This window comes from Schistocerca gregaria, chromosome 2 (assembly GCF_023897955.1).
Source record: "Schistocerca gregaria isolate iqSchGreg1 chromosome 2, iqSchGreg1.2, whole genome shotgun sequence".
NCBI classification, from domain to species: Eukaryota; Metazoa; Arthropoda; class Insecta; order Orthoptera; family Acrididae; genus Schistocerca; species Schistocerca gregaria.
In genome coordinates this window covers 128,418,035-128,434,852 of record NC_064921.1, presented here as the reverse complement: position 1 = coordinate 128,434,852, position 16,818 = coordinate 128,418,035, and the positions used below count along the sequence as shown (strand labels likewise).

Sequence of the window (16,818 nt, the reverse complement as noted above, 5' to 3'; positions counted from 1 at the left end):
AGATCCGAGCTCAGCGTTGGTAAATGACACCCAAACAGTGCCGGGTTCGATTACCGTGCGTACCGGAGATTTTCTCCGCTTAGGAACTGTTGCTACGTCATCACCGCCACGCTAGTAGTCTAAACAATGCCAACTAAAAAGATTTTCATTAGAGACAGAGAGAAAGGATTGGGAGGGGGGGGGGGGGGCGGAGTAACATGGCATCAGTAACGATAGTGTTAAGGCACAATTTCATATTCTCAATGCTCAGCGATAATAATGATATTCTTCTGCTAGACATTTCGACTACTTGCATCGTTGCCACATGCTATGGGGGGGAACTAGTCATGTTGGAATGTTCGTTGCACACAGACGGTTTATTCCTACATCAAGGAAGTTATCCCTCATTAATTCTTCAAATGAGGGCAGTGATGTCAAGAAAAAGCTCTGGCATTTCTTTTCCTGCAGTGGACTTAGACTTTAACTTATAGATTTTAATTTATAGAGCCCCGTGTACTATGGCACTCTCAAGATCCGTGCGAAGTTCTTTCCTCAGGAGGAACTGTACGGCAGCCTCCTGTCCAAATGTACCCATAATAACCTACCACCAGACCACCGAACATACAGTCTGGAGCTCATAAAAATCACTGCTACCCTGTCGCTTGTTCACAGATATCGATCGTAGTTACTATTCTCTCTCTCTCCCAGTCTTAAGTGTGTTCCACCAAAAGCGTTTCGCTGTATACAAAGCAGGAACATCAGCAGTTCTGTAAACATTGAACAGATTATACGTTCCTAAATTTTGATTTCAATAGACTGAAAAAAGTGTTTGCTCATGAATGTGGCGTATAATTTATTTACAACGTTTAGTGCTCGTTTTTACATATTTACAGCGATGAGTGAGGCTGACTGTTTTACGTAAGACGAGACACGCACAGACCAATGAGTTCCTTTAGTTCATTTCAATTTCAAGAAAGCCACAAACTAAATGTCAAAGATCAGGTGGTGAAAGCACTGACTCTTGACACTTTCGCGTTAAGTGCATTACGTTATATTAAAACGATTGAACGTGAATAATTATTGCTGATAAAGCATAGCAATCATTATCTTAATAACATTAAAAACGCATATATTTGTCCAATATCATATTGTACCCCCATAAAATGTTATGACAGTCTCGTATCAGTTGCAGTTTCCATTATTACTAATCGACATCAGACACTAGAACTTTTGAATTAAAGTATCTGTGGAAATATATAGATGTCGTCCCACCATCACTGTCAAAAATTCAAACTGATCGAAAATCTAATTTGATTCTTATAGTGGATATTGACGTTCTTCAAAAAATACGCGACAACAATTCTAAATGGCGCTCGATGCTTTTCACGAGTCAGTAAGAAATTGTCCCAACTGTAAATCTCGCTTTGATCTAGTTACTCGTAAAGTGGCACTCATTTTTACCGCCGTGTAAAGGAACAGCTCATATCCATACCGCAAATTGTGCGGTCTGGAAAGGAGTGCGCGGTGGGTATTTTTCGCGCGTCAGAGACAGGCATCTGTCTACAATGTGACGCTCGCTTTGATCTAGAGTATATGACATTAAGTGTGACGATTCAATTACGGTTTTACAGCAAAGTATAGAACTCTTTTCAGAGGTCATGAAGCGAACCACAAGCGCCAGTGGAAACTAATGGCTACGCCGCACAGATAAAGTGTGGCGTCCGGATTTGCATATGAATTGTTAGAGCACGTGACACCAAGCGGCGCGGGTCTGCATAGCGATCACAATGGGCCAGTGCACACGTCAAACACAGTTACTTGTTCCGCGCCGCTGGAGGCCCGCAAGCGGCTACGTGCATTCCAACCGGAAACGGATTTTCTCTCTGCAGCTGTTCCGCGTCGAAACTAATTTGGAGTCCATCACAACCCTCTACCGGTTTGTTACGCATTCAGCCAACGCCTCCAAGCACACTGCAGAGCAGAAAATTTCGATTGCAAAATCTGAAACATATATTTTAGGTTATGTCATTGACCACGAAATGTCTCGTCTCTGTAATTTTATGTGTAGTTAACAGCACAGTTTACAGACTAATTTCTGTAGCACGATATTGAAAAGCGGCTGTTTCATTACGAGCGCTGTTCTATGTATCATAAATATGCTACGTACTCTGTGTCGGTAACTTGGTGGCAGCATAAATTAAATTCACCCGTCGACCTGTCCCTTCACGCGATGTGTCTTTGTAAAAGACGGAAATGTAGGGATCTCTTACCGTCACCTTAAGACAGTGACTGCAGTCGGCCAATGTGAACACATGGTGATTGTAAGTCCGGTTCGTTCCAGCATGCTATTTGCACTACCAAGGATTCGACATTTTATTGCTTCTTCCACTTGAAGAGCCCTCTCGTAACAAATCTGTCTTGTATTCGAGGTGGGGGCTTGTGACCACCTCACTTTGATATAAATGGAGAGAAGCAGTCGTTATTATAGTACTACAAGGTTCTGAAAAAGCCGTCACTGTTTCGCAGAACCATTAATGCGGAAATATTGCGTGCGAAATCTACGTCTTTGTTCACCATCATATTTACTTTACATCAAGTGATGATCAGAATCTGTTTCAGTGACTGGTGTTCGTAATCTTAAGTGGCTTACAGGAAGTTTTTTCAGCTCTATATGATGTTGTATATAGTGAAGGGTGTTACTTTTTGTGGTGTGCTTCTAAGATACTGCACAGGACGGGATTTAAATATAGTCCATTTCGAATACGTACTCATAGCCAGCATGATTGATCTACAGATTTAACTTCCTCGTCAACTGCATGAGTTTTAGGTCAGTACATCCACGGAAATTCATTTCATGCCCTTGTGTAACTGAATCCATGCTGGAATTCAAAACTTGGTCCCAAGGGACAACGTATATACTGAATATACGGTGCAATTTTCTTACGGGACCCCAAGCAAACGTGTGTTTCCTTAGAACTTCGTGTTTTGGTAAGTGGTTTTCAGCAGTTAAAGTAAGTTTGATGCTCATGCAGCATCCCGTTATTGCGCGTTGTCGTCTTGTAACTAGACAAAAGTCAGATCGTGTTATCCATAAATCATATTTTATGTTTGGGAGTATATACCAGGGCATGAACAGTGGTCATATTATTCCTATATGAACACCTGTGGTTAGTTCAAGAAGGAGTGGAAGGTTATAATCAGTCTTCTCATTTATTGTCTACAAGGTACAAGCAAGAGAGAGAGAGAGAGAGAGAGAGAGAGAGAGAGAGAGAGAGAGAAATCATCAGTTTTATGAATGGATTGTTTGGGTTTACTATGATATTCTCTTCTATGTTCATGACTTCATCTTAAAGGAGGACATACACAAATGATTTGTTATCTGAAAACCAAAACTGTGGAACTGGGACACCCTCAGCACACTTCGTGATGGGATTGTGAAGGTAAGAACGTGATACGTGAGAATAACTCTGGAACTGTCAAGTCAGAAGGATTTTTGGCTAATACTAAATACGTGAAGTAATATTTCCATAACCTTGGAATAGTTTAGTAAATAACAGGAACATTGATTTATAGTTGGGGACAACAACAAAAGTTTAACGGGTAATTAAATACTCAATCAGTAGTTGCTGCAGAACGTCGTAATCTCCAATATTTCAAGCACAGATAGTTTCCACCTGTTATACCGACTTCACTCTGAGTACATAGGGCAGAAACAGATACGACATCTCGATTTTCGTGATTATTCTGCAAGTGACAATTGTGTGTGTGGCGAAGGGTTAATCGAACTATCTTCAAGCTATTTCTCTACCGTTCCATTCTCGAACAGCGGGCGGAAAAAAATGAACACTTGCAGTTGAAATACTGAAAATCAAGAGGCTCCACAAAAACCATCTTGAACAGCTGCTGAATGAACGGTTATCAGATAACCTCCACTTCTTTTTATTCCTAAAGCTGCTGGATTACCTCCCCAGCTCTAGTTAAACTATGACCCAGTTATTTATTTAATAGTTTTATGTGATTAGGAGGAGCTATCCAAAATTTTCAGTAGTGGTGCTACCATCTGTTGAAAACCTTACCTTTGGGCTAACGGTCACCATCTCCCTAGAAATAGTTACCATCCGCAAGTACACCCCGATCCCAGGGCTTCTGACAGTGGTCAAACGTTTTCTAGGAGTCCTGTTCTTTGAGGGTGTTCATCATCGCCAGCGATGCTTCTTGATTCCTCTCTAGAGTGTCGAACCCACAGCCTTTCAACTTGGGTTTTAGTTTTGTGAATGACGTGAAGTCGCAAGATGCCAAATCTGGCGAGTGCGGTGGGGGCGGTACAACCGTCACGTTGCTTTTTGTGAAAAAGGTCCTGGTAAACAAGGACGTGTGACAGCGCGCGTTGTCATGATTGCAGCAGCCATCTCCCTTGACGCCAAAGTTCGGGCCGTTGTCGCCGCACGTTGTCACGAAGCCGTCGCAAAACGTCACAGTAGTACGCGGAATACACTGTTTGGTTGTGTGGGACGAATTGTTTGAGCACAATCCCCTTGGTATCAAAGAAAACGATTATCGTGCTCTTCACTTTGCTCGTATGACTGTATTATTTTGTATATTTTGTACTAGTAATCAATTTTGTTCATATACTAAGATGGTATCTGTTCTTTCGGACATGTCCGAAAGAACAGATACCATCGATGACCATGCAGCTCGTTAGAATGAAATTACAATGAAATGAACACCCTTAGCTGCTTACAGACGTTGACATAGGTCAACGGGGACAGATGAAAATTTGTACCCCGACCGGGACTCGAACCCGGGATCTCCTGCTTATATGGCACAAGCAACCGAGGACACAGAGCATAGCGCGACTGCAGGGATTTATCTCTGGCACGCCTTCCGCGAAACCCACATTCTCAGCGTATTGTCACGCACTACATTCGTAGTGCCCCCGCCCATTATACTCATTACTCGCGGCGCGTTTCCGATTCCCGTAAGAGTTCGGGCACTGTTTGTGCTTTCGCACAGAAGAAGAAGAGCCTTAACTATAGTTAAGTGGCCGGTGAGCCTTAACTATGCACAGCAATATCTTTGTCAGTAACGCTAGACAGTGTACTATTAGCCAGAACCCTGTCGCAAAACTAAGTAACTTATGAAAGAGGTACCAAATACGAATGTTTCTTAAATATAATTATGTTTCACCAATTACCAATCCTGAAATCAGAATACATAAATCGTGATGAAGCAGTGAAAAGAGTGGGTCGAATTGATTCCCAAGCAGCACTGCAGCTGATAAGAGTCTACTTTTGACTGTAGTTCCTGCTGTCGCACAGAGCCGAGCTGAGGTGACGAGTGCAGCAAGTTGTGTGGGCTCACCTTGTACTCCTCCGGGGTGGCGACGTAGTCGCTGTAAGTGTTGCACAGACCGGCCAGCACCGGCGTCGTGTCCTGGCCGAATACCTGCCGCATGGCGTCGCGCATGCGCCGTCCCGACATGGTGGTGAACTCTCCCGGCACGCACAGCAGCACGAGGTTTCCCACGCGTCCCAGGTGCGTCGACACCACTTGCGGCTGCCACTCGAACGGGAACGTCATCTGCCACATTGCACAAAGCACTTAACATTGGTTCAGGATAGGCCTGCATGCTTACTTTTCGATGCAGCACTTTCAGTACCTTCTAGGTCACAGTATTCCCTAGAATACAGGGTATTCAAAACTACGTACCCAATGTAATTAATTTTTATTTCAAGAAATTAAAATTTGGCTTTGAATGATGTACACGAGCATGGGAACACCAAACAATAAATTTCACTAGCACAAGCTATAAATGTCCAATCTATCCCTCTCTTCATGCATTGCACACATCTAAGTTCTTATCTAGTGTATATGGTCAGTTCGTGCTCGTTCCTTGCAGACATTCATTTTGTTAAAATAGCTTAATCCAATTGCTTACTGATGGTTCAATGACGAAAGGGAGACGAAATGCCTTCTGCATCGAAATGGCCGGCTCACTTCTTTCGAAATCAAGCAGAGAGCGTTATTTTGTATGGTAGCCAACTTACACTGATGCGAAATAGCTGTCTGTTGGCGCGAGATTTAGAGGTGGCAGTCGAAACTTTAGACCCTCTGATATACAAAGATGTATTGATAATCCACATGTAATTAATATTTTATCAAATAAAAGCTAACTAAATGTGGTCCATCTTTCCTAGGAACCATCTATAAGCCAGCTATGTGTATGATAAGTGTTCTGTGTTGATGCATCCTTAACAATGTGTATACATGATGGTAAAATTAGATAAATCTACAAAAAACGAAAAATAATACGTCAAATTACAGAAGAGAGACTTCTGAAACGGTAGTCTGTCTATGTAACCGAAAGATATTAAAATAAATATATGGCTTCAATCACAAATCATGGTTTACCCATGACTAACATGCATAACTGTTAAAGGAATGTAGTAGCTCTTCCATATATTGAAAATGAGAAGGCATGCCAGTGATGGCAATTACAAAATTTTAAAAGCATTATCATCCTGTAAAAGCTGGCGCAGTAGCTGTTATATAGTGTATTTGCCTTTGCCTGTAGAAAAAGATGTATAGCAAAGAAAGTTTATGTCAATAACACCACCACAAAAGAGTCTAAGGTCTGTATTTGACATAGCCTGTGAAAAAGAGATTTTTAATGCATATGCCGATAATAATATAAGGTAAAGTGGTAAGATTACTGAATAATGTAGATATAGTAATATGTAAAATCACACTCAGTATATCGATAAACCTTGTTTCAGGTAATAAATTAAATAAATTGAACAAATTCGACTGTAGGTTTCAGATGCATTGAGAACGTTTCATGTAGTAACTTAAATAGATACCTTCCTCACACGCATGTAAGAACATCCAAAACCAGTGAAGTGTAATAATATGAACTTTATAGTGACTGGTTGCTGTAAACCCTTCCTCAGTAAGGTGCACGATGCAGATACCTCTTTTGTTGTTTAAGACCATTACGTTTTCATTCAATTCAGCTCTGTTGTGCAATACTTCATGCTATGAAATGCTGAGTCAACATTTCAGTCACTGCTACATGTGGATGGAAGAGTATATCTGACAATAGTATTGTAATGACACCCTAGTTTCAATGTTCAAATTTCCACACTGCTTCTATATCTTTATTTAATTTGATAACTGACCTGAATTGTTTTACACGTAACTTGACATAGACTAAGGATGGAAAGCTTCCCCAAACACAGCTACAACAAGTCACCTGTTGACTTATACTATAATTCGTTACCTTTCTCTTATTAATAAGTTAAATTATGATGAAGACAAGTACATTTGACTATATAATTCAAATATATAAGTCGACAGACTGCAAAGTAAATACTTAGTATTCATGCATAGTTCAGTTCTCCATGTGACACAAAAATGTCTAGCTTTTGTATGAATTCTGTTTTGCTAAGGTAGACTGATGTCTCACCTAAACGAAATAACAGTTTGCTACTGTTTCTGTTCCATCAGGCACACTAAATGACCAAAGTCATTATTCCATATGTGTTAAATATTTCTTTCTTTCATGTGCAGTGTCTCTTGAATAATGGCCAAATAAAATACTATGAACTCATAAATGCTTATGTCCACATATGTAATTAAACTAAATCACTAAATCAGTAATATCCACCTACATTAAGGACACTAGGATGATGATCAAGTATTACATAATATTAATGAGGGGCACCTAATGGACTTACATGAAGAACTAGGAATTTTTATTCAGAGCACAGTACATGGTAACAGGTTCCTAAATATTAAGATGAGAAAAAGGAAATTTCTTCAAAAACTTTCCCCATGTCGAATGCTGCTTCATTAATAGGAAGAGATTTAGTTATTTTTTAAAAAAATATGATAACAGAACAGCAGTATGTATAAATACTAAACAAATAAACATATTACAAACTACATTTCATGACATAAATATGCTGATATACAAAGACACAATATTTTTTCTGTTTATATTTTCTTATATACCAAATATAGAAATTTTATTGGTTTCATTACCTTAGCAACTGAAATAAATTTTATCTTGACAGTTAAGAATCTGTGGGATGTAAAAACAACTGAATGTTGAAGTATTATGTCATGGTCTTGTGTTTATTGTTTTGCTTTGTGTGTGGCAGACAAGTACACATTCTTCAAAAATGAAAAGATATCAGTCAGATGATTTAAATATACTACTCACTTGAGGTATAAACTGAAGCAAATTAATATTTTGTGGAGGGATAAATTTCTGTACATAACTTCCCTCACTCACTCACCCATGAAATAGATCTCGCAACAGCTCAAAAAACTTGACAACCATTATAAAGTAATGAATATGTATAACTGTAAAGCAGTAGATAATAACAGCAAGCTGCCAAAACATGTTGTGATAATAAATATTTGTAAAAAGTGACAAATAGAACAATTATTTTATATATATTTTCACACAGTCTTTGACCTCAATAGAATCCACACAAAATGGATGAATTTAAATTTAAAATTGAAGAATTCACCGTATGTAGTTGCATCTTCCCATATACGTCTGCCATGCAAGATGCATTGCTACATATAAGACAAGGACATCGCTTGAAATATTCAATAAAAGGGCGATTTCATTAAGAAAGAAATATCTCATTCATCTCTGGTTTTTGCTATATGATAATCAGTGCAAAAGTACAAAAAAGAGTGATTTATGGAGAATATATTTACCGACGTGAGAATAGATAACAAATATTAAAACGTAAATATGAAACTAAAACGAGAGACTCTGCTGTGTTCTCCCCACAACATAATCATATAAATTTGGTAGTTAACATAATGGAGACAGTGGCTCTTCGACATTAGTACCGTTGGAGCAAGAATGGACAAAGGTTACGGCATTGTAATTGCAATAAGAATCAAATCTCCAATAAAGCAGATAACACATATTTGAGCGTAGGTCCTTCAACATCGAGGTAATCACAGACTGAATGCTATATCGAACAGGAATGGGTACAAAAAATTAGAAGTGATATACCATACAAAGATTTGGTTAAGGTTGTTTGGGAAACCTCGAATCAGGTAACCCCAGGAACCAACTACCACTGTTCAACGTGGTGGGGATAACTGGGTGAAAAACTTTCACATGGGCGGTTTGAAGGCAGATGTAGCGTCCTGGTGCGTCTTCCGCAGTCTGTGCGGAGGGATGCGAGTTCTAGATTGGGTAAATCAGTTCTAAGAACGGAGGAAGGCAAGAACATACCATTTCCAAAACGGACTTGACTAGTTAGGCACTGCACCGTAGTGTCCAAATCAACCTTCCAGATGAGGACAGCTTTACTTACGTATGTATTATCGCAAACTTTTATTTTCACTCGTTCCTTCTCTATCGAAATCGTCTTTCATTGATTCTGAACGACCTTTCTCGTGAAGAACCAGCTAGCAGCTAAGGGCAGGAGACTGGGAAGTGTGTGACAATTAGACTTGGCTTCTCGACGTTACCATGAAGTTTCTCGGAAACATGCTGTAATTAATATGAAGACTTCACAACGCTGATAACCTTCAGATAATTTATAAGCTTGACAACGTCTAGGAACATGTTTTTAAATTACGTAGCGACCTGTACCACACAACGAATATCCTCCGGTGTCATAAATCATCTGTACGGCTAGAATAATTTACACTAGCCATCTAGGTCACTGAACAAGAAAATCACAGGGTCTTCAATATCGTCTTGCTAGACGTCCATTAGCGAAGGCGGCTGTAAACGATCACACTTGTTTTTCCAGATTTTCTGTTTGCTCTTCTCGGATTTCTCAGGGAAGCGCGCAGGCGTACTACATGATTTTTCAAACTTTACCTACTTTTCGTATGCCGTCCTGAAGTACATTATCACAACTGGGAGTAGATCCCAGAGTAGGTAAGACATTTCTTTCCTTGATCTTAGGACTGTGTATGAAGATAAAGAGAGGAATATACTAGTCTACGAAATAATTTACATGAGAAGACAAATATATATATATGAAAATCGCCTAAAGGAAATATTACGTTAGAACGTAAAGATTGCACCAATTTTGTCCAATGAACAGTCAAGTTTTTTTACGACTTAATAATATTATTTTACCGTCGTTTCGGAAATAAGGATATAGTACATGTATTGCAGCTGATCGATTATTGTGTGTTCTTAATTCTCAACGTGTGTCTAGATTATACAAGGACGACATCTTTTACTTTCGCTCAAGTGTTGTTGAGATCTGAATGCACGAAACTGTATAAACTCAGAACAGAAAGATATAAACTGTAATACACTTCCGTTTCGGTCAAACTGCATGCCTATACATCTACGGCCTAAGGTCCACCTTCGTAAAACTTTGAGAAGAAACAATGTTTTGGCGAATTTTTGTATAAATCTTAGAACCTGCTTCTCAAATCAACCGTTATTCGAACATTTTCACAAACACATCAAACAGTCTTTGCTAGACGAGAACGCCGAAGAAACCAGCATACTGTCAAACTGAGAAACAAGTGAAAACTGGCTTATTAATTGATCGGTCAGAGCACCATTAAAATCTCGGCTATTTACGAACATATGTGCTTTAACTGACCTGAGCGTAACCACTTCGTGATGAGGTGGTGTCAGAAGAAATACGCAAGGTGTTGCTACGCGGCCGATAAATACTGCATGAAACATGTCATATATACACACATCGACAGTTTTTAGGTGAAACAGTTTTATTTCGGAACCCCATTTTGATCTTTCACATCATCTGTAGGTCAAAAATTGTATCACATGTTTATCATGACATCGCATGTGATTTTGAAGGACAGTTGACACAGACTTGATAAACATGTTCGAAACCATATGTTGAATACGTGTGCACTGTGGTAATGCCTCTTTACCTCAAGATGGTCTTCAAGATCGAACTTGTTGTCAAATGAAACAAATTTATCCACCGGCTGATAGTGTATCTGTTCACGATCTTGAATGACGGTGGCTGAAGCCTTTAAGCCTGGCTATAAATTGCAAGTGGCTTTCGACAACTGGCAGAGCAAGACAAACTGGGAACAATCCGAGATCTGCCAGTCGCTCTCTGGGATTTCCATTACTATCGTGCAACCTGTCAGACGTACGATGGTAACACATCCATGCGTGACCTCTGAGCGCCTGTGTTGTGTGGAGCCGCTTTTGTGTTACTACAGATGTCTATGGAATGAAAGGAGTCTAAAACAGTATTGGTGCTTTATTTGCTTCTTTAGGGACTTCACACGGAAATTTTATAGTTTCTGCTAGTAGAATATCGCTCATATCAGGCTCTTGATGTCCGCATTCCATTCAAGACGGAGTGGTGCAATTTAGCGCTTAACAATTATTGGCTATTGAAGTGGGGGAAAAAAAATTATGGCACAATTTGACTAAATGAAGCTATCCGTTGATAGAACACATCATGAGGCATTAAGAAAGCGTCAATTTGGAAAGGGGAGAGGGGGAAGGTTAGGGAGTGTGTAGGGCAAAGTGAAGAAGGAGACGCAGGCATTAATACAGTAAGCAGGCTCAGATGGATGTAGTCAACGGTAGTTATGCAGATATGAGGAAGCTTGCGCAGGATAGATCACTGTGGATGGCTGCTTACCGCAACAACAACAACAACAACAACAACTACTACTACTACTACTACTAAATGTACATCTTCACCTTATCTCACATTATATGAATAATTGAACTGTTAGGAAATAATGAAGTAAAGCAGACTTCCTGGCAGAACGTCACTTTCAATATGATATCGATCATGGGTTCTGTAAATAACTACTGACTGCCGGTAGTGTATTCGTCGAAATGCTCATCGATATTGGCGTTCTTTACAGAAGACCAAAATTTTCAGTTTATAGAAATAATTTGAAATCAGTGTAATACATCGAGGACACGATTGACAGAGTTATCAATAAGGAAACACTGGCACGGTTGGGAATAAAAACTGTAGACTGGAACACTTTTATAAAAGAGAATATATGGATCTGGCATAATATAAGACATGAAGGACTGATAAAAACAATTTTGGAAAGGACAATAGAGGGTAAGAATAGCAGAGGCTGACCTAGACTATAGCACATTGAGCAACCACTAAAGAAGAAATATTGCAACAATAACAACGTGTTGAAGAAAGGCTGGAGGATGGGTACAGAATACCAATATGCGGGTTAATTACTGAAGAAAAGGAAGAATAAAAGAAGAATAAGAAGTCGGAGAGACGCAACAAAGCGTTAATTTCGCATCACCGAAAAGCAAAGAGCTGAAATATGACGTGAGACAGAATACAACACTGTATACGAGGCGAATCAGCTTCATGTAGGCAAACAAAAAGTCGAGAAGGGAGCAAGGAGTAAGGCGTTAGGAGGGAAGAGTAAATTTTAATGTCTCGCCGTCAGAAAGGAAGGTACACAGCAGAAACTCAGACTGAGGAAGAAAATCGGAAAATCGGTCACTAAAAGGTATCGTTGCGGCATTTGCTTAGGTGACTTAGGAAACTTGCAGTAAACATAAATCTGGGTGCTTAACTCTGTGCCATTTTGCTCCGTATGAGAACAGGAGATCCGTATTCAAATAAAAGAGATGAGAAATGGTTCCATATGTGAGAGATCACCTGATCTTCATTAAAGTAGTTAAGTTTTCGTACGTCATATCTGCGTGTGGTAAAGGAGGAGCTTCAGCTCCAAGCAGGAAAAGTTTTAAGTTCGCCTGCTTTAGTTTCGGATACGTAGCCTAACTCAACATCTTCAAAAGAATCCTGCCGTGACCAAATAGTTGCCAACTAACGGGAACATGGCTTATGACTAGGATCTATTTTCTGTGATCTGTATTATCTGCAGACAAAACTCTGAGATATTTCTGAAGTGTTTTTTTCCTTCAAACTACAATAGTATTTTACATTATTGTGAATAGAGCATGAAATTGGAATGAGTATGCCAGTCATCCAGAAACTGAGTATGGTACGGTCAACCGACACCACTAAGTTTCGTAGGTGGTGGATCTGTCATCTCCAGGTGCTACGTTCTACTGGTCTCCATCCTTGAGGATGTAAGAGACAAAGTTCGGCACTCAGGCGTCGTTTTTGTTTTACCAACGAATAAAAAACTAGTTTTCCGCTAAAATTCTAAATTTATTTATTAATATATTTGAGACAGCAGTCTTCTGACTGGTTTGATCCGGCCAGCCAGGAATTCACCTCTTGAGCTCACCTTTTCATCTCTGAGCAGACTTGCACCCTACGTTCTCAATTATTTGTTAGATGTATTTCAGTCTCTGACTGCCCTTATAGCTTTTATCCTCTACATCTCCATCTTGTATTAAGAGGGTCATTTCCTTACGTCTTAAAACATGCCCTCTCCTCCTGCCCCTGATTCCTGTCAGTATAAAACGTATGAAACTGTTTTTACATAACTGAAGCTAAATGATTGAGAAGTAAGGGGGCACGGATCAACGAAACAGAAGAAGACAAAGGCTATTTACTATATTTCGAGATCGACGAATAAGGTCAAAGTGAAGAACAGCGCAAGGATATTTCATAAGAGGCGAGAATGAGAGGATATTTCTATCGTAATAGAGAATCTGACAAACAAAGAAGGAAAGAAACAGAGACACTGAGCTCTATTCGCGGAAGAAGCACGCAGGAATTGTCATCTGGAATTTGCGGCGTTTCATTTTGTTCCAAGACAGACTACAATCAATAACGAGAATAATGGTTGTCAGGGAACTGGAATGAACACGAATAGATAATAGCAAAAACAGTGTCATCGACATGTTGTGCTTTTAGAATTCTGTCTACAGTTTGTCACAGAGAGTGTTTTGTGGTGATATAATATGCACACATACACCGAATTCTTACCCAGAGCATTCTTTTCTGCGGAAAAGAGCTGGAAGGATGCGACCTAGAAGTAGCTTTTGGCTTCATTTTAAAGAACTCCTTAAAAACATGGGTGTCCTTACAGCATCAAGTAAGTACATCAATCAAACGTCGTGGATACCAAGGAAAACATTACTAAGCATTTGACTAATAGTTCTATACATAACCATGGAAAACAACTATTTTGGTCTTACACTTACGGAAAAAGAAACAAAAACTCCAAAACAGCATTTTCTACCAAGGAATAACGTTAAGTAAGAAACTGACCAAAGAAAAGATAAATATTACTAAAACACTTCTGTTGAAAAAGGCACTGAAGCATTATTCGTAAGTAATGCATACCACACAATTAAAGCATACTTAGAAACGCCAAGGTAGCGGTTCACATTGAAATGAGGTAACTACAACACGCCGTCACGTTGCAATACATGATCACAATATAATGCAATTACAAGAAAATCGTGTGCCAAGATCTACAGTGCACGACAGTAATGTCTTGTCATTCTGCTGAGTTCAACACATCAGGGAGGGAAGATTACGGTTTTTTAAATGGACAGGAGACATATATGCGGCATAGTTGCATGTATTCGAGTTTGATGGTCAGTTTCCCGAACAGACTGCACTTGGTGTGTACAGCAATGTAGTGTAAAACTGTATTTTATACTTAAGCTATCTGGGGCAAATTATCTGCAAATCCAAGAGCATTGTACAATAGCGACCAAACAAATGAGACGGTGCTTTCGTTAAAACATGACCTCATATTCTAAAGGATGGAAACTGCTCTGTCCAGCCATCCTGATTGGTTTTTTCCGTAGTTTTCCTAAATCATTTCAGGCAAATGCCGAGGGGGTTCCTTCATCAAGGGCAAGGCTCACCACCTGTCCTGTCCTAATAAAAGCAGTCTCATATATTCTGTCTGCATTTACATTTTGAGTTATTTCATTTCATTGTACTACGATGACAAATATCATCGTAAAACGATCTCGGAATGAATAAATAAACACATAAATCAGAAAATAAAGTGTCGTCAATGCAAAAGTTGAAAGGATATATGGCTATTCTGACTCAAAAATTTGAAGGACCAGACTCGATGAATATGCTGTTTGAATGTTGTAGCGAGTATTTAAAAAAGGGATTGTGGTAAAATTAAAATAATCACATAAATCTTTTACTTAATAGTAACAAAACATCTTCTTTATGTGATGGTAATCCTAAATCCCGCCTGTGCGAAGGCCTATAATGTAGCTAGTTCAATTGAAGCCGATAGTGGTATCACACTCTTTGGAACTTGTTACGAAATGCAGACAGAGACCATCACTATCTGACCACCAATATATAAATACTGTACGGGGTGTATCAAAAACACTCATCCGATTTTTTAAAAAAAATCATAACTATTATGTTATTTGAGATATGTGCACAAATGACGTACTGTTGGAAAAGCCAACTGTCGAGTTTTACATGGCTGGCGCTATGCAGGAGCAGTGGGCGCCAACTAGTAAAACTGGTGTCGGGACAACAGGAAGCGTTTAGTGTCCTACATTTCGCGCACTGCTGGTCAGTAGTAACTGTTCAGCGTGACTTTCGTACTATGTATGGTGTGGATCATCATACAGCACAGAGCATCAGACAATGGCATGAATAATTCCGAGAAACAGGTTGTTCGTGTAAAGGCAAATCGCCGGCCCTCGCCAAGTATCTGACACAGACGTTGAAGGCATCCGCCATAGTTGCACGGTGAGTCTGCAGAAATCCGTTCGCCGTGCAGCCCGACAGCTCACCATACCCCGATGTTCGTCTGGCGTGTGTTGCTTCGTCGTTTACACATGAAAACATAGAAATTCAGCTACTGCAAGCTCTTCGTCAAGGTGACAAACAGCACCGTGTGGAGTTCTATAATTTAGTTCTTGGCAAGACAGAGAATGACAGTTTTCTTCCACACTTACGTTTTAGTGAGAGAGACTCTGGTTATGTGCCCCCGTTTCCAACAACAATGAATGAACTGAGACATCGCATAACAGCAGCCGTGGAAGCTGTAACTCAAGACATGCTCGCTGCAGTGTGGGCACAGTCTGTATACCGCATTGACATATGCGTATTGAACACATATGAAAGTACATGAAAAAAAAGTTTTTGAGTTTCCCGTTCATCAAAAAGCGAAATACGTTGTATGTTTTCATTATTTCAGAAATATAGACTTGCGAAATCGGCTAATTCTTTTTGATACACCCAGTATAATGTAACGCAAGGAGCGTGAACGCACAAAAAAACTCCAATATAGTAGAACTATCGTTTCGGAAATCATGCACTGGAATCAGATATTTAGGTACAGTAGATACGTATTTAGTGGGACAATTCTTAGGAACGGCAATTCACGAATGAAATGGGTCTCTTACAACACATCCTCTTTCAGCCTGTTCTTGAGTACAGTTCGTCGTTCTGAGATCCTTACCAAGAAGATTTAATGGAAGAGATTGAAAGGCGAGCTACACAGTCGTCGTGGGCTTTTATAATCATCGTAACAGTACCACAGAAGTGGCCAGTACATTAATATGCGAGGCGTTACACGAAAAACATTGTGCTTCGCGTAGAAACTCACTCGCAAAATTCCGATTGCCCACGCTGCTTGGCGAGTGAACGAACACACTTCCTCCAACACACATCTCGCGTAATGCCTGTGACACTAAAACTATACAACGATATATGAAAGAGGAGAACGCGAATATGGTACACTACGTACCATCCACCATACGACGTAGGGTGGTTTCGCAGTATAGGATGTAGTTGTCTCTGTTCCATCAGAAGAATTAGCACAAGAAATGAAGAACGCATATTCTTCTGGAAACTGGAGCATATGCAAGTTAACTGCACACATTCGACACAATTCACATATACTGAAGAGCTACCAACATGAGAGGGTAGACTTGAAAATTTGGGA

General features: G+C 39.7%; 1 protein-coding gene across 8 annotated transcripts in view; it reads right to left on the bottom strand.

Annotated features, from left to right (window-relative positions):
• The window catches only part of LOC126336504 (neutral ceramidase-like), a 489,135-nt gene that overhangs the window by 44,973 nt on the left and 427,344 nt on the right, over positions 1 to 16,818 (bottom strand). For all 8 annotated transcript variants that reach the window (XM_050000278.1, XM_050000277.1, XM_050000275.1 and 5 more), the window contains one exon: positions 5,341 to 5,559. In XM_050000278.1, the coding sequence (XP_049856235.1) occupies positions 5,341 to 5,559 (219 nt within the window). The remainder of the gene's footprint in view (positions 1 to 5,340; positions 5,560 to 16,818) is intronic.